Source organism: Bos grunniens, chromosome 19 (genome assembly GCF_055505025.1).
Source record: "Bos grunniens cultivar Pamir isolate PY7600 chromosome 19, Bosgru_T2T1.0, whole genome shotgun sequence".
Taxonomy (NCBI): Eukaryota; Metazoa; Chordata; class Mammalia; order Artiodactyla; family Bovidae; genus Bos; species Bos grunniens.
The window spans coordinates 252,135-269,927 of NC_141183.1; the positions used below are offsets into that span (position 1 = coordinate 252,135).

Below are 17,793 nucleotides of genomic sequence, written 5' to 3' on the forward strand. Positions count from 1 at the left end.
TGATAAAACAGTCTTTCCTGTTCTACTTAGATTTTTAGAGCAAGGAATCTGTAGGTATGGTGCGCAGTGTACTTCAGCACATTCCCAGGAAGAACTAGCAGAATGGCAGAAAAGATATGCTTCACGGTTGATAAAATTGAAACAGCAAAATGAGAATAAACAGCTCTCAGGCAGTTACATGGAAACCTTGATAGAAAAGTGGATGAATTCATTATCTCCTGAGAAAGTGGTGAGGAAAATAAACTGCATTTTTTTTGTTTGTTTGTTTTAAACAGTGACCTTGTTTGAATCTTGACTTTATTTCATGCTGTGTATTGGTTTATATCCCTATCCTCTATGAAACACTTGATTCTTGATAAAGTGTTTTGGTAGCAAAAGTAGACCCATTTACTAAAATAAAGAGCAGAACTAAGCCATTTGTTTGGAGACTTGCAGGAATTATATTAACTTGTCTTCATTCAGGGAGTTTTTACTGCCATTTTGTTGTTGTTGTTATTGTTAGTTTTCTTATGTCTCTTAGTTTAGCTTTATTTTATTTTGTACTTATAAAAATAACTGAGAATTAATGTATAAAGTACCTTGCTTTGTAAACAGTTCCATCAGCATCTTTACCGTTGACATTTATTTACCATGCCAAAGCGTCTGTGTTCTTAGGAATGAGAGCATAACGGGACTTGCTCTCTGCTTTCAGCTCAGTGAGTGTGTGGAAGGAGTGAAGGTGGAGCATGACCCTGGTCTGTCTGTCACTGTCAACACCAAAAAGTCCCACCAGACCTGGACCTTCGCTCTCACCTGTAAGGTATGAGCTTTGTGACAGTTAAGCAGTGTGAATTGCTTTCCATTTTCTTAGAGTTTTATGGACCTTTAAATGTGTATATTGAAAGAGCATTGAAAATTATGTAGGTTCTATATTATAATAAAGTGTATTTCTGTATTTTGATCATCAAGGTTATATATATATATTTTTTGAGATTTTTGAGATAAAATCTTTGTAGATACTGAGATACTTGCTTATTTATTTATTTGATGAAGATATATTTGACATGTTGTCTTCCAAACTTGAAACGTAGGATGGGGTTCATGGCTTGTAGTTAAGTATTTAAAAGTTGAACTGTTTAATCTGGCAGTTCTAAACTATTGAAACAACAACTTGTTTTTATTTTTGATTTTGTGAAATCACAAACTCTGTGATAACAGATTTTTTATTTGAGGCATTTTCTGCAGTGCTTCCTATCTTGAATTATAATGTTTAAAGTTTAAGAATGAAGCAAAGTAAACAATTTCTGTTAATATGTGCAGTGGAAAAGTTTTGTGTACTTTTTTGTAATGTTTCCTCCACTGTACCATCTGTATCTTGGGATGAAAAGTCTGGGAACATTTGGCTTCAGCCGTGAACCCGATCAAGTGCTTTCAGAAGTAATTGCTCTCCTGTGAAGACTTTTTACTTGAGGCCAAGGGATGGAAAATTGGAGGTGATGGTGGTACAGGGTGAAAGCGTTTGACACAGTGAAGGATGAATGTATCGCAGAAAGCAGGGAGGCTAGAAATGTAGTGTGAATATATCGTTTTTAGAAATGGCAACCTTATTGAGATATAATTGACATCATAAATATATCATTTTAACAAACGATTTTTTTTAACCATTCTGATTTTTTTTCTTAAATGGCTTATGAGTACAATTTGTATTTTTAATATAGTATCTTAGAAGCATGGGAAAGTAAAAGTCCCTTATGGAAATATTTTCATTGAAGAGCCCAATTACAACTGGATTTTTCAACCCCTTGTACTCAATGAATTATTTTAACTTCCTTGTAGCCTGCAAGAATGCTGTGTCGTGTAGCATTGCTTTATGATGCTCATCGTCCTCATTTTAGTATCATTGCAATATCTGCCGGAGATAGTACTACCCAGGTATCACAAGAAGTCCCAGAAAACTGTCAAGAATGGATAGGAGGGAAGATGGCCCCAAATGGATTAGATCATTACGTGTATAAAGTCGGGATAGCATTTAACACAGAAATATTTGGAACTTTTCGCCAAACCATAGTTTTCGACTTTGGATTGGAACCAGTACTCATGCAAAGAGTAATGATTGATGCAGCTTCTACAGAAGGTAATATTTAGACTTTTTCCCCCTGATACTATGTATTAAAAGGCACTATAACAACATTAAAAGATATGTATTGGCCCCTAAATATTCCATGGATAGGAAGGGAATAGGAAGGAAAAAGATCCCAAGTTCTTTGACTCATTGACTGTGTGATGGAATTAGAATGTTTGCATTATACCCTGGTCACTTTATACAGTCATCAGGCAAAGCTTGCTTTGAGGTTCCCCAGACTGGTATGAGTAGGTGATCAGGTCTCTTTTTGGTCTGCCAACTTCATTGGTTGATTTTATTCAGCACAGTAAAACCTTTCAGTATTAATTTGGGTAGAATATAATTTTAATGGTAATTGTGAATACACCTACAGTGTCTATTTCCATGTTCTACTGACGGTCCAGTTAACTTTGTTCATAGTAGTACATTACCTGTGGAAGAAAAGTCCTAAATACTAGCTTTCATAAGTTGATTTCACTAGTATAAAGGAGACCAAGGTGCCTTTACTAGGATCTGCTTCGTAGTCTTGGGAAGAGGTCCTGGTTTCAATATGTAGGCACCTGTGGAGATGATGAATTACTGTGTAAATTGTCTATTACTGCCTCAACTTAAATTTTATGCCAAGATCCAGCTGGATAAGGGAAGGGCATGTTAGTCTACATTTCTTTGGCTCTTGGTTGGATTTGGTGGTGGTTTAGTCACTAAGTCGTGTCTGACTTTTTGAGATCCTGTGGACCGTAGCTCCCCAGGCTCCTCTGTCTGGGGATTTCCCAGGCATGAATCCTGGAGTGGGTGGCCATTTCCTTTTCCAGGGGATCTTCCTGACTCAGGGATTGAACCCACATCTTCTGCATTGCAGGTGGATTCTTTACTGCTGAGCCACCAGGGAAGCCCCATATGAATTAAAAAAAATTTGTGGAGGGGAGTGGTTAAAGATGTGCTTCTCACAAATTTGTGGAAAAGGACATTTACAGAAAAAGAAAGTTAGTGACTTTTCCCCTTGCTTAGAACACAAACTGTTTTATACACTTTATACCTCAACTTTAAGTAATGAAAGATTTTTGCTTAACAAAATTGATTTGGAATTCTGCTTTGAATATCTGGAAGCTATATGTTGGAAATTAATTCTTATATTTAAATTTGAAAACTTGATATTATTCATTACTTTCAGTCTAGCAATATATGTTAACATTAGCATTAAAAGTTAGTATGTCTTAAAAATTATCTCCAGCTGTCAAAGTTGTTGGTAAATTAAAGACATGTTTATATATATAATATACACACACACACATAATTATACATATATAAATATATAATAGAAAATTATAGGAAATTTAATAGAAAAATAGATTTTAAAATTATTAAAAATAATTAAAAATAAATTTTAAAATTTAAAACTATAGGAAAATTAATAGAAAAATAGATTTCAAAATAGTTTAATTGTCAGTAAATACTAAATATAACTGAGTAGAAGCATGTAAAAAGTGTGAGGTGCTCCTGTGTTGTTACTCCACTGTTTTAACTTTTCATTAGCCTCATTAAGAGAACAGACAACATACATAAGCTAAGAAATGTTCATCTTACCTCTGTGTAGCTGTCTTAGTGAAAGGAATGATGTTGGAAAGGATAGCTGAAATCCTAGTGTGGCTTTCCTTTGGGATTTTGTTTTATTAAAGCCACAGACCCAGATGTTTTCTAACGAAGAGTGTTGTGTCCGGTTCTGGAATTAGGAATCATTTCATCTCATTCTTTTTAAGAACTAGATAAATATACTTGTTTTTAATAAATTCCACGTTTAACATGCATTTATGGCATACCTCTTCACCCCTTGTGCTGAGTGCAAAGAACACTGGATTTTTTCCTCCTTACTTCTTATCTTACCCACTGTCCAGGTTTTGTTAAGGATAATTTTGCAAGTCTGCTGTACTACATACTTCAAGAGAAAACGGACCAACCCTTTGGATACTTTATTAGAATAGTAACTATACGGCTGAAATGAGAGCATTTGCTGTTCACAGTAATCAGAGGGGTGAGGGAAGTTGGGTAGCAAATCTTGCGTCCCACTGGTTGACTCCAGCCTTGAATTCTGTTTTTGATAGTAGCAGTTCTTCCCTTATGTTATCTTCAGGAAATTAGGTATGTTCTAACTATCTTTAAGTTTTTCTTATGAATTTCTCTTAAAATACTTGTGTAGCTTCTACCCATCATATCTCAGGGTAACAAGTTCCATAGGTTTATAATTTGTCAGGATTTCAGGTGTATTATTATAGAAGTTGGTTAATAAGGCAGCATTAAACTCTTCCTAAGTGATTTTATGAATATTGATTCTAACCTGTTCACGTTTCATCTTCCCAGAATTGCTTTCTTTTTTTTAGCCCGATCTAGATTAAAGAAACGGAGAAGGCAATGGCAACCCACTCCAGTACTCTTGTCTGGAAAATCCCATGGGCGGAGGAGCCTGGTAGGCTGCAGTACATGGGGTCGCATAGAGTCGGACATGACTGAGTGACTTCACATTCACTCTTCACTTTTCATGCATTGGAGAAGGAAATGGCAACCCACTTCAGTGTTCTTGCCTGGAGAATCCCAGGGACGGCGGAGCCTGGTGGGCTGCCGTCTATGGGGCCGCACAGAGTCGGACACGACTGAAGCGCCACAGCAGCAGCAGATTGAAGAAAAGTACTTAATTATCGAGAATGAACTGGTTCAGGCCCCCCTGGGTGCTGCACACATCTGGGTTAGATGTTGGCAGGTGTGCGTGTGTGCACATGGGATGAAATGAGCCCCAGGAGTGGTTGTGTCCAGCGTCCCCAGGGGGAGCCTCAGCTTCTTCCTGTTTGAAGAGGAGCTCTTAGTACCTAATGGCCTTTAAAGGTCGTTAAATGGAAATTAAACAAGTTTAATTTAAAGAAGCTTTTTACTGCTGAGAGGACTGGAGGCAGAATTTTGTTTCAAGACCAACATGACTAGGGAAACAGAAGTGGTTCTTGCAGGAGATTCCTCAGTAGTCGCTGGCCCGGCTCATATTGGACACCTGAGTTAATGGCCGAGATCCATTGTTTGTGGACTTTATCTGATGCCGGCACGCAAGGATTTTCTCAAGATTGTTCTTTCTGCTTCCCTAGTTCTCCTCTCTTCTGTATTGTATTTACAGTTAGTAAAAAGAGGGAATAAAAGTTAACATTGTTTTGGACTTGTTTTGAAATTCTTGTATCTTCCTGCTGAAGATACTCATTTTAAAAATTTCATAAAATCATGGCACTAAATAGATAAAATGAGAAAAACAAATACTATTTCTCACGGCACTTTTACCAAAAAGCCTGAATACTTTTAGCCCAGGGTGGAATGATTTTCTGTATAATTTGCTTTATATATTAAATAGGTAATACAAAAAGTTTTTTTTAGAGGAAAGTTGTACCATTTTAGTTTTGTTTTTATCCTAGTTACTTAAATGTGAAGAATAGTGACTTTTTAAAGAATGGGAATATAATATTGATATAGGCATAGTCTGAATCCATTCCTTATTTAAAATAAATTTATGAAGTATAATTTCCCTATGCCAAAAGAATACACATCCTTTTATTATATACTGAATTGCTCAGCACTACGCAGAGTTTAGTTTGTTTTTTTTGAGGGCTGGTTATTTGGGTTGTCACTGTGCCATTTGTATTTCTCCTTTTGACTTTTGATTAAGGAAGAAAAGTAAGTACATTATTGCTATTTGGTTAATAGTATTTGATCTTTAGTGACATGGGATAGTCTTGTTTTAGGAATGTTGGCATTTGTATAATTTAAATATCTTTTATAGTTGTGTTCTAATGAATGAGTAGGAAAGGCCCAATATTAGAGTGATTTAGGATGAAAATGCAGTTAGTTTACTTTATGAAACTTTTGCTTTTGAGGCTATTGCAAAAACTGACCGTCATTGTCTCTTCCAGAGTAGTTTTAAAATGCAGAATTTCCATGAGAAAACCATCTTTGTACCCTGATGGCTATACTAGTGTTTATGTAGCTGTTTGGTGAATAAGAAAACTTGGTTCCAAGGAACAAAGACTAGAAATTAGGACTTTTCCATTTTAATCTTTAAAGATAATTAGGATGAACTATTTTCTAATATTGAGAAATTTCTCTTGGAGGAGGATTATACTTACATGTTTATAATTTATATATAGCATTTTAATATAGTAAAAGCTCTCACTAAGCAATACAAGACAATTATACAGTCTGCTGTCATTTCATAGATAGCACAGGTTAACTTTGTACTTTGGAGACTAATCTCTGTTTAAACTTGTTATTATTTCTTCCTGAAATTTTAATAAGTTGCAAGACCATCTTTCCAATTATATTATATAAAAACTGGGTCTTAGCCCAGTGAGTTGGTCAGGTTTCACAGTGAAGGTGTCTGTGTCCCACCCAGCAGACGGCTGAGACGCACACACAGGGAGCCTGACAGGCTCAGAGTTACGTTGCGACACATTTTGCCCTGTGCTGCATTCTCCCTAGAGCTGGCGACCTCGAACAGCCGTTCATTTTTACATTGTGCCCTAGTCACCGTGCAATTTAACTGAGACTAAACTGGATTTTTCTGAAATGGCATTTGAATAGTACATTATACCATGATTTAATGTGCAGTTTAATGTGGGAAAAAGACACAAAAGGTTTTTGTTTGTTGTAGATTGATTTTCAGAGGGTTTCACTGTGCTTTACCACACAAGATTTAACCTCTCACAGTTTTCTAATCTTTTTCTATAATGGGGCAGGTATTGCTGGTAGGAGGAGAAAAGTGATTATCACCTAATAAAAATTTGTCTTATGAAAGATTTACCATGCTTTCTTTCTGCAGATCAGATTTCTCTTCACTGAAGAGTTAAATTCTAAATTCTGCTCTGTATTTTTAAAATGTTAATAACTATTTCTGGTGTGTCCCAGCCTGAGGTAGAGAAGAATATTTTTTACATGTATTCCAATTTATGTTATTTTGTTAATCTAGACCAAAAAAAAAAAAAGATTTCTGATGTGGGAAAAATACTCTGTCAAATGGGGTTTTGTACTGTTTCATTTTTAAGAACTTTAGCTCTAGCATATAAAATTCTCATACCAAAATGCATAATGTATTACTTGAGAATTTTAATGTTGTGTTCCTTTATAAATGTGTTTTTTGTTTCCATTTAGATCTTGAGTACCTGATGCATGCAAAACAACAGCTAGTAACTACAGCTAAACGTTGGGATTCTTCTTCTAAGACTATTGTAGATTTTGAACCTAATGAAACTACTGATTTGGAGAAGAGCCTTCTTATCAGATACCAAATTCCTCTCTCTGCTGACCAGCTGTTTACCCAGTCCGTTTTAGACAAATCATTGACCAAGACCAACTATCAGTCACGGTTGCATGACCTTCTTTATATTGAGGAGATAGCCCAGTATAAGGAAGTCAGCAAGTAAGTTACTTTAGAAACACTTTTCTTTCTTTCTTTTTCAAAATCTCCCCTTTGGATGGTATTGTTCATATTTAAATTAAGGAGGGGTGCCTTAATGAAGTCAGGTGGTGAACTGGCTGTTACTCAGTAGCTGTTCTTTAGCACTGTGCGTGAGCCTCTCCAGGCAAGCACTGTGCTCACCGTGGCGTCTCGTGTTCAGTGCCTCTTTGCGCTCCACATGACTCTGCGTGTTCTGGGAGTATGAGCACATACATGGTCCTTGCTCTTCAGGAGCTTCCTCTCAGTGGTAGAGCAAACACTCAATGATTATTTTTTGAAAAATGTACAAAAACTGAAAGAGACCACATATTTTGAAAAGTAATCATGAGAGTCGTATCGAGGGAATTCATACTGGTTTCTTACATTTTAATTGTAAGGGTTGGACTGTGTAGGAACACCTCAGAGAGAGTGCAGGTTCAGTTCCAGGCCTCCGCAGTAAAGTGAATATTGCAGTAACGCCAGTCACGTGGATTTGTTGGTTTCCCAGTGCACATAAGAGTTAGTGTAGTTAGCCCACACTATTCTGTAGGCTATTAAGTTAAATAGCATTATGTCTAAAAAAAATAACATATCATAAGTAAAAATCCTTTATTGCTAAAAATTGCTGACCATCTGGCAGGTCGTCGTCTTTTTTGCTCTGGGGGTCTTGCGTCAAGTGCTGATGGCTGCTGACGGGTCAGGGTGGTGGTTGCTGAAGGTTCGGGTGGCTGTGGCAATTTCTTAAAAGGCAACAGTGAAGTTTGCTGCATCAGTTAACTCTTCCTTTCATGAACAATTTCTCTGGAGCATGCAGTGCTTTTCGACAGCATTTTATCCACAGTTAGAACTTTCAAAATTGGAGTTAGTCCTCTCAGACCCTGCCACTGCTTTATCAGCTGAGTTTATGTCATATTCTAAATCCTCTGTTGTCATTTTAACAGTCTTCACAGCCTCTTCACCAGGTGTAGATTCCATCTTAAACCACTTTCTTTGCTCGTCCATAAAAAGCAACTCCCAGCTGTTAAAGTTTTATCACAGTTTGCAGCAGTTCAGTCATGTCTTCAGGCTCCACTTCTTCTTTCCTTGCTGTTACTACCACATCTGCAGCCCCTTCCTCCACTGAAGTCTTGAACCCCTCAGTCATCAGTCGTCAACCTCTCAGTCATCCCAACAAGACTGTGACTGGTGCTGACATTTTGACCTCTTCCCGTGAATCGTGAATTTGCTTAATGGCATCCAGGATGGTGAATCCTTGACAGGTTTCCAGTTTATTTTGCTGAGATCTGTCAGAGGAGTCACTGTCTATGGCAGCCTTAACCTCCCAGAATGTATTTCTTAAAGAGTGAGACTTGGAAGTCGAAATTACTCCTTGATCCATGAGCTTTAGAATGGATCTGTGTTGGCAGAATGGATCAGCATTAGTCGTGTTGTTCATCTCCATCAGACCTCGGGTGACCAGGTGCATTGTCAGTGAGCAGTAGTATTTTGAAAGGAATCCTGTTTGCTGAGCAGATCTCAACAGTGGGCTTAAAATATTTAGTAAACTATATTGTAAACATATGTGCCATCATTCAGGCTTTGTTGTCCCATTTATAGAGCATAGGTGGAGTAGATTTAGCATAATTCTTAAGGGCCTTATAGGGTTTTTGGAATGATAAGTGAACATTGGCTTCAACTTAAAGCCATCAAATGCGTTAGCCCATAATGAGATTCAGCCTGCTCTTTGAAGCCAGGCATGGACTTCTCTCTGACTCTACAGTCCCAGGCAGAGTCTCCTTCTGAGAGAAGGCTGTTCCGTCTACACTGAGAGTCTGCTGGTTGGTGCAGTCACCTGCATTAATTATCTGAGCTCCATCTTCTGGTTGACTTGTTACAGCCTTTACATCAGTGTTTGCTGCTTTACCTTGTACTTTTACGTTAGAGATGGTTTCTTTCTTAAACCTCATGAACCAAACTCTGCTAGCTTCCAGGTTTTCTTCTGTGATTTCCTCCCTCTCTCAATTCAGTTCAGTTCAGTTCCTCAGTCGTGCCCAGCTCTTTGCGACTCCTCGGACTGCAGCACGCCAGGCCTCCCTGTCCATCACCAACTCCCGGAGTTTACTCAAACTCATGTCCGTTGAGTCGGTGATGCCATCCAACCATCTCATCCTCTGTCGTCCCCTTCTCCTCCTGCCTTCAATCTTTCCCAGCATCAGGGTCTTTTCAAATGAGTCAGTTCTTCGCATCAGGTGGCCAAAGTATTGGAGTTTCAGCTTCAGCATCAGTCCTTCCAATGAATATTCAGGACTCATTTCCTTTAAGATGGACTGGTTGGATCTCCTTGCTGTCCATGGGAGTCCCTCTCTCAGCCTGTATATAATTGTCAGGGCTTATTCTGGATGAGGCTTTGGTTGAAGGGAGTGTTGTGGCTGGTATCACGTATCCAAACAACTAAAATTTTCTACGTATCAGCAATAAAGCTGTTTTTCATTCTTACCATTTGTGTGTTCACTGAAACACAATTTCTAATTTCCTTCAAGAACTTTTCCTCTACTTTCACAACTTTGGCTGACTGGTGCAAAAGGCCTAACTTTTGGCCTGTCTTAGCTTCAACAGGCTTTCTTCATTAAGCTTATGAATCATTTCTAGCTTTTGATTTAAAGTGAGAGACGTGACTCTTCCTTTCACTTGAGGCTGATTATAAGGTTATTAATTGGCCTAATTTCATTATTGTTGTGTGTCAGGGAGTAGGGGGCCTGAGGAGAGCAAGAGAGATGGGGGAATGGCCAGGTGTGGAGTGGTCAGAACACACGCATTTGTCAACTGTTTGTTGTCTTGAATGGGTACATTTCGTGGCATCCCAAAACAGTTAAAGTAGTAACATCAAAGATCACCACCACACATGTAGTTATAGTGGAAAAGCTTGAAATACTGTGACAGCTACCAAAACGTTACACAGAGATATGTAATAAACAGTTGCTGGAAAAAATGGTGCCCATAGCCTTGCTTGACTTAGGGGTACCGTAGACGTTCAATTTGTTTAGAAAAAAAAAAATGAAACAAAAGCAATATCTGCAAAGGACCATAAAGTGCAGTAAAACGACCTATGCCTGTGCTTTTTACATGATCAGCTTAGAATTCCCTTTTTGGAAATAGGTTGAATGAAGCCTCTCAAGATTAGACAAAATGTATTTTGACTTGAGGCTGAATTTGATAGGTGTATATATATATATATATTTTTTTTTTTAAGATAATTTTTTTCAAAGCAGTCCAGATATTAAGATTTCTTTTTATGTTAATTTTTAGTGTGAGATGTTTGGAGTTGATAAGAATAATGCTGCATTTCATTTAAGTTTTAAAATATGCTTCTGAGTTCTTTCAAGATTTTCTTTTTAACTTCTCTTGTCCTCAGCTACATATTGCTCTGCATTCCATAATGATTCCACCTTGAAGTGAAATCAGTTTCATTCTAAGATAAACATTTTCAAAAGAAATTGGCTTTGGCTGAAGCTGCTGTGTGCATGTGCATCAGAGTGTGTCATGGCCTGCTGGATCGAGGTGTTGGGAACGCTGACAGCCGGCAGAACAGGCCTGCTGCATGTTGCTCGCTGGGGCATTGTGTTGCAGTGGTTCAGGCCTCTACTGGTTCAGCCTGGCTTGGCCTCAGGAGCCCCAGGTGTTTTTTGACATATGACCTTGGTTGACTTTTGTTGTCATTTATTTAGTCAGCAATTGCACAAAAGGAAATTCACTATAGCTTTGAAGTTTTTTTAAAGTTACACTCAAGAGGGCTTCTCTAGTGGTTCAGACAGTAAAGAATCCGCCTGAAATGCGGGAGACCTGGATTCAATTCCTGAGTTGGGAAGATCCCTTGGAGAAGGGAACAGCTATACATTCCAGTATTCTGGCCTGGAGAATTCCATGGACTGTATAGTCCATGGGGTCGCAAAGAGTCAGACACGACTGAGTGACTTTTTCGAGAAGTTTAACTATTTTTAACACTGATGGAACCATATATCTTTTATCTTCTTGTTTAGTCGCTAAGTTGTGTCTGACTCTTTGCTACCCCAGCACACCAGGCTTCCCTGTCCTTCACTGTCTCCTGGAGTTTGCTCAGACTCATGTCCATTGAGTCAGTGATCCCATCTATCGATCTCATCCTCTGTCACCCCCTTCTCCTTTTGCCTTCAGTCTTTTCCAGCCTTAGGGTCTTTTCTCATGAGTCGGCTCTTCTTATAAGGTGGCCAAAGTATTGGAGCTTCAGCTTCACCATCAGTCCTTCCAGTGAATATTCTGGGTTAATTTACTTCCATGGGCTACTCTTCTGCCACTTCCAAATATGTTAGAAATTCTGTAAGCTTTAAAGTTGATTTCAAAGTGTGGCGTGTAACAGTGGAAATATCTTTGCTAATTATAGGATGTATTTTATACTCTAGGTATTTGAGTTATTAAATCTCAAAAATGCATGTTATTTAAAATACTTAAAACTTACTAATGTCTTTTTAGTTTCAGCCTATTAACCTTTTAGAAAAATTAAGTATTGGTAACTGTTACTTTGAGAAGGTCTCTGATGTTTTCTTCTTGAACATAACAGTGAGTCTTTTGTGGGAGGAGCTTAGTACTTTTATTTTCTTAGTACTTTTATTTTCCAGTGCCTCTGCCTTAAGAGTTTTGTTGCAGGGCACAATTGAGTGTCATAAAAGAACCCTCTCACTGCTTTAAAACTGAGATTAATTTTTCATGCCTAAGTTGTGACCAAGTGTTTTGGGATGGCAGATTCTAAAACAGGTGTAACAGTAAGACTTTAAATATTACCCAAGTTAGTTGAGAAAATATCATACGGTTGTAAGAATTTGTTAGAGAATAATATAAAGTAGTTGAAATGGGAATATGGTGCCTTGGAAAAAGTCAGATTATTACAAACATGTACAATTAATTCAGTGAACAAAATTACTGAGTATTCAAAGTGTCAGGTTCTAGGCTGGTCTTTGCTGATTCTAATGCAAACAAGTTATGTTTCCTTGTCCCCCCAAAGCTTAAATGGCCTTTCAAGTCTGCTTTCTGGACTAGCTGGCATTTAAGCTGAATTTTGAAAAGCAGAATTGTCAGGTGGCAAAGTAGGACAAAGGTACTTAGTTTGAAGAAGCAGGATATGAGAATTAGAGCATAGAGTTTTGGGGGAAACTGCAAGTAGGTCATCGTAATTTTCATGGAGGGTGCTGTGTGGTGGAGTGGGGTTGGTGAGATAGAAAGCTGTTTAAACTTTACCCACAGAGCTGTGTATCATCAGACTTGCATTTTACAGAGATTCTCCAGTGGTGGTTTAGAGAATAGATTTGAAGCCAGAAGTTATGGAAGGAGTTTGTTACAGTCATCCAGGTTAGAAATGCTGACATGCAGATGATTAGGAAGAAGAGGAAATAACAGGGCCTGGTGATTATGTGGTGGGGAATGAAGGTTGGTGATAGAGACAAAGTCAAGGACAACTTTTGACTGGGACCCTAGGTAAATGGAGAGGGCAATGGCACCCCACTCCAGTACTCTTGCCTGGAGAATCCCGTGGACTGAGGAGCCTGGTAGGCTGTAGTCCATGGGATCACTAGGAGTCAGACACGACTGAGCACCTTCATTTTCACTTTTCACTTTCATGCACTGGAGAAGGAAATGGCAACCCACTCCAGTGTTCTTGACTGGAGAATCCCAGGCACGGGGGAGCCTGGTGGGCTGCCATCTGTGGGGTTGCACAGAGTTGGACACGACTGAAGCAACTTAGCAGCAGCAGCTAGGTAAACAGTGCCCTTATCTGGGCTGTGTGACACATGGGAGGGTTGGTGTATGGAAGCGTGCAGGGAGGTTGGGTGCAGAGTCTCTTCTGTTTGCACTGAGTTTGCAGAGCACGTAATCCAGGGTGCGTATTTGGCAGTTGGGTTTACAGCCCTGAGCTGAGACATCTTGGAGAGGATGACCTTGGTTGGTGAGAGGGTGACCTCAGCCAACACAAGAAGAGGGCAGGGTGGGTGGTGCCTAGTTGGGAGATCGAGGATCAGGCAGAAGGGCAGGAAGGGAACTGTGGAGAGTGTGACTGGACAGAAGCCAGTGGGAGAAGCAGTTTAAAAGAAACGGAAAGTGGTTGCAAAGTAGTGATAATGAGAAACAAAGTCAGAAATGTGTTCATCACCTTTGGCAACATAGAGGTCATTTGTGAGTGAAGAATGGGCTGTAAGGGATCTCTTCTCTGAGAAAGTTCTAATGTTCACACATCTCAGTTATACGGTGATAAAAGCAAAGTAGAAATTTAACTTTATATGAAAAAACATGAATAACCTAAGGGTTCCTGTTCTTTTATAAAGCTTGTGCTCTGTTCTGCCTTGTTTTTAAGGGAGGTGAATGGGGATTGTGTGTAAGCTGGGCAGGGTGGCACACTTTTGTCTCACTTTCACTTTGTGACGTATTTTTATATGAATCTTCAGTGCACATTCCGGTCTTCAAAGAGTCAAATGTATCTGGATAACATGCAGTCTGTTTCTTTAAATTATACCCTACTTTTCTAGTTTGGATCTAGTGGAATGGTGCGTAGAGAATGAGAGAGATAGAATATGGCTTTCAGGAATCCCATGCATTACGTGTACATGTGTATGATCACACACTCAGCAAGTACTCCTAGAATTCATCTGATCCTGAAGAAAGCCATGTTACTAAATATTAAATTTATATTTATAATAAAACATTTTTATGTATTTTTTGTAGCTTTGAGTATATTGTAAGTGTATTTTAAAATAACTTATAATGGAGCTTATAAATACTGTGACTTACTACGTACATAAATAGCTGTTTTATTTTTCTTAAATATTTTATTATTGCTGTTTAAATACTTCTCTAACTACAGTTTTCTAACTTTAAAGTATATAAATGGAAATTCAGAATTTTAATATATTTAAATTAGAATTGATTTCCTAATATTGTAAACAATACAGATGTTTTTGTATAGTGAAATGTATAATGTTTTGGAAAAGGATATTTCTTTCTTTTTCTTTAAGAATTTATAAGACATTCTGGACATCATGTATCCAAAAGAAGACCTGAACAGCAAACAGTTCCATACCACCACTAAAAAGTAGCCTTTCCACAAATGGGTGTATAGATTATAAAACAAGTAAATTTTTAAACCTTACTAAGAAAAAGAAAATGTTCCTATTGTTAACACTTTGTCTTCTCTCTCACAGCATCATTTCAGAATGGCAAAGAAGAGCTGTTAATTAATTTGAATATTTCTTTCCCTTCGTCTTTCTTGCCTGTGGGTTAATTTTGCCTCTGTGTGCGTCTTGCACACACATGTTCTCTTTCATGCTCACATGTGCGCATGGAGTGGGAATGGGGGATAAGATAGATTTGGGCATGAGATCTGCCTCGGTGTAGGTGTGAGCAGAAATGTATTCTGGATGTTATTCATTAACAGCACTGGAAGTGAAATTTTATGGTTAGACTCTTTCGGTAAGAACTACTTAGCATCAGTTTAATCAAAGTCTGTTGTAGTTTCAACACATACATTTCATTCTGGCTTAGGTGATTTTAAAGTCTTGATTGTCTTACTGGTGTATTCAAACAGGCTTTCACATTAAATAGTACGTGATGTTTCATTTTATTAAAAAAAAAATCTATCTTAGCTTCATATTAAATGCTCAGATTTAAAAACATGTGTATTCTTCAATACAACTAACCATGCATTTTTGTAAACATGCAGAGTTTATTCATTCACTTAAAGTTTTGCTGTTTCCAGCTTGGATTAAAGACAGAAAGAAAGTATATATAATTTGTAGCTCAGCAAAATGTAATGGATAATTAAGTTTTAATTTTTCTGTTTATTTTTATTTTGTTTTATTCTTTTATTTAGTTTTAATGTTTTGAATGTAAAAATGTTTAAATGTAAAAAATTTAAACTCATTTTTCTACTTCTGATTTAGGTTCAATCTTAAAGTGCAGTTGCAGATTCTAGCAAGCTTCATGCTCACTGGAGTTTCTGGAGGTGCAAAGTACGCTCAGAATGGACAACTTTTTGGTCGCTTTAAGCTTACTGAAACTCTTTCTGAAGATACTTTGGCTGGACGGCTGGTGATGACCAAAGTCAATGCTGTTTATTTATTACCAGTCCCTAAAGAAAAGTTAGTACAGACCCAGGGAACCAAAGAGAAGGTTTATGAAGCTACTATTGAAGAAAAAACAAAAGAATATATATTTTTAAGGATATCCAGGGAATGCTGTGAAGAACTTAATCTTCGGCCTGATTACGACACACAGGTATGGTTCGAAGAGTGGCGACTTCGCTGTGGTTGGTCTCCTTGTTAGCTGATACTCTTCTTCTGGTTTGATTTCCCTTTCTCTGCTGCAGCGAGAAGTACAGCTGTCTTGGAGTATTAATTCTGGTGGGTGGAGAATCAGACCTTTGGTGACTTTCAGAGAAAAATCGATTTTATTTAAGTAAAATCTAAAATGTTCCATTTTTATACATGGTCAAGCTTTCTGATTTCTGTTTTAAATCAGCAATGGAAAAGCAGTTTAAAGAGAAACTGAGCTAGGTCCTGGGGCCATTCTTATCTGAAGTTGTATCTGCTCTCGTGCTTTGTGTCTTTATGGATTTTTAGGTGAACTCTGCTCAGTCTGTCTGCCATATTTAAGTGGAAAGCTGCTTTTTTTTTATATCTAAATATAGCATTTGGTGAATATTATTCATTCATAGTAAATCAATACAGTGTCATAGGGTTGGTTTTAATCCTTGAGAGATGGTATTTCAGAGATGTTCTACTAATTTTGCCAAATATATTCTTCATAGAAATGGTGGAATCAGATAGCCTTTATTTAATGATTAAGTAATTAAGTGCCTCAGTTTCTTTAGTTGACAAATGAGGTTAATCATAGTATACACATCATTGGTGCTATGTGAAGTGAATATAACAGTGCCTGGTACTAAATAAAGCAAATATTACACATAAATAATTATGATTAGACAATGATGACACTTTAAAGGCATCTCTAAACTTGGCTCCTGTCAAAGGTTATCTCCACAGAGCATTCTAGCAAACTGAAAAATATCGGTGTTTACCTTAATGCTTTTTAAAGAACCTTTTTTTTTTTGTATTTCAGGTTGAACTCCAGTTTCAGTTAAATCGATTACCCCTCTGTGAAATGCATTATGCGCTAGACAGGGTCAAGGACAATGGGGTTTTGTTTCCAGACATCACTATGGCTCCAACCATACCTTGGAGTCCCAACAGGTACAGTAAGCGATACCTCGTTCAGGAGGTTATGTTAATATTAAACTGAATATCTATATCAAGTAACTCAAGCATGTTTGTAAGAAAATTTCCATATATTCTTCAAGAGACATGTTCTTAGTTGAGAAAAGAGAGTGCAGGAACGCTTAGAATAAAGCATTTGAAGTTCCTCATCTGTTCTCTTCACTTTCCCTCAGAGTCTTAATGAGTTCTTTTGCTTTTCTCAACAGATGTAATTTGATCGATTGATGCCACGCAATTTAGGAATATTTCTGAGTAGAGGTTGAATAGGAAATCCAGGGCCTTTTTAAAAGTAGTTCAAAGAATTAATATAAAGTGATTTTTGAGTATGAAATACATTTTTGTAATTTAAGAAAAAATGGAGGATGTATTATAGAAGATGCTATAAAATTAATCATTGTGTAAATATTTTTCTGCTTAACTCTCTTTACACATTGTTACATGTAATTAAATATGACCCTTCTGTTTGTCTCCAGATGGACTGCAGTGGATGCCCTATGCCTGCACCTTCTTTTCACTCTCTTCCTGGTTTATCCTCTTAGCCCCCACCCAGGCTCAGCTCACTCCACGTTTCTTTAAAATCTCAGTGGCTATACAAAATGGGTTATTTTTTTCATCACTTGTGTCAATCCAGCCGTGGGAGGGGGCCCTGCTCCGTCTCTAACAGAGGCTCTGGTTATCTTTAATAAGTGATTTCCAAGGTCACCCTCAGTGTTGACAGGAGCTGGCAGACAGGGAAGCATGAGCAAAGAGGATCACGGGGGAAGTTTGTATGGGCCAGGCCTAGACGTGACTTACATCATTTCCCCTCACATTCGTCTCTTCTGGTCCTAAAAACAGAACAAAGCAAAATACACCTTACGGCACAAAATCCACGTCACTTCTCCCTGCTCTCACTGACTCCTGCTACCCCTTCCCTGTGTTTCTTTTTATCGCCAACATTCTTGAGTGGAAACAATCAGCCT

The 17,793-nt window shown here is 37.9% G+C and overlaps 1 protein-coding gene across 29 annotated transcripts in view; it reads left to right on the forward strand.

Annotated features, from left to right (window-relative positions):
- The window catches only part of HELZ (helicase with zinc finger), a 152,661-nt gene that overhangs the window by 50,224 nt on the left and 84,644 nt on the right, over positions 1 to 17,793 (forward strand). For 27 of the 29 annotated variants that reach the window (XM_086355704.1, XM_086355717.1, XM_086355703.1 and 24 more), the window contains 6 exons: positions 31 to 229; positions 692 to 799; positions 1,816 to 2,113; positions 7,274 to 7,541; positions 15,500 to 15,833; positions 16,677 to 16,807. In XM_086355704.1, the coding sequence (XP_086211830.1) occupies positions 31 to 229; positions 692 to 799; positions 1,816 to 2,113; positions 7,274 to 7,541; positions 15,500 to 15,833; positions 16,677 to 16,807 (1,338 nt within the window). The remainder of the gene's footprint in view (positions 1 to 30; positions 230 to 691; positions 800 to 1,815; positions 2,114 to 7,273; positions 7,542 to 15,499; positions 15,834 to 16,676; positions 16,808 to 17,793) is intronic. The other 2 variants (XM_086355731.1, XM_086355732.1) reach the window with 1 other exon arrangement.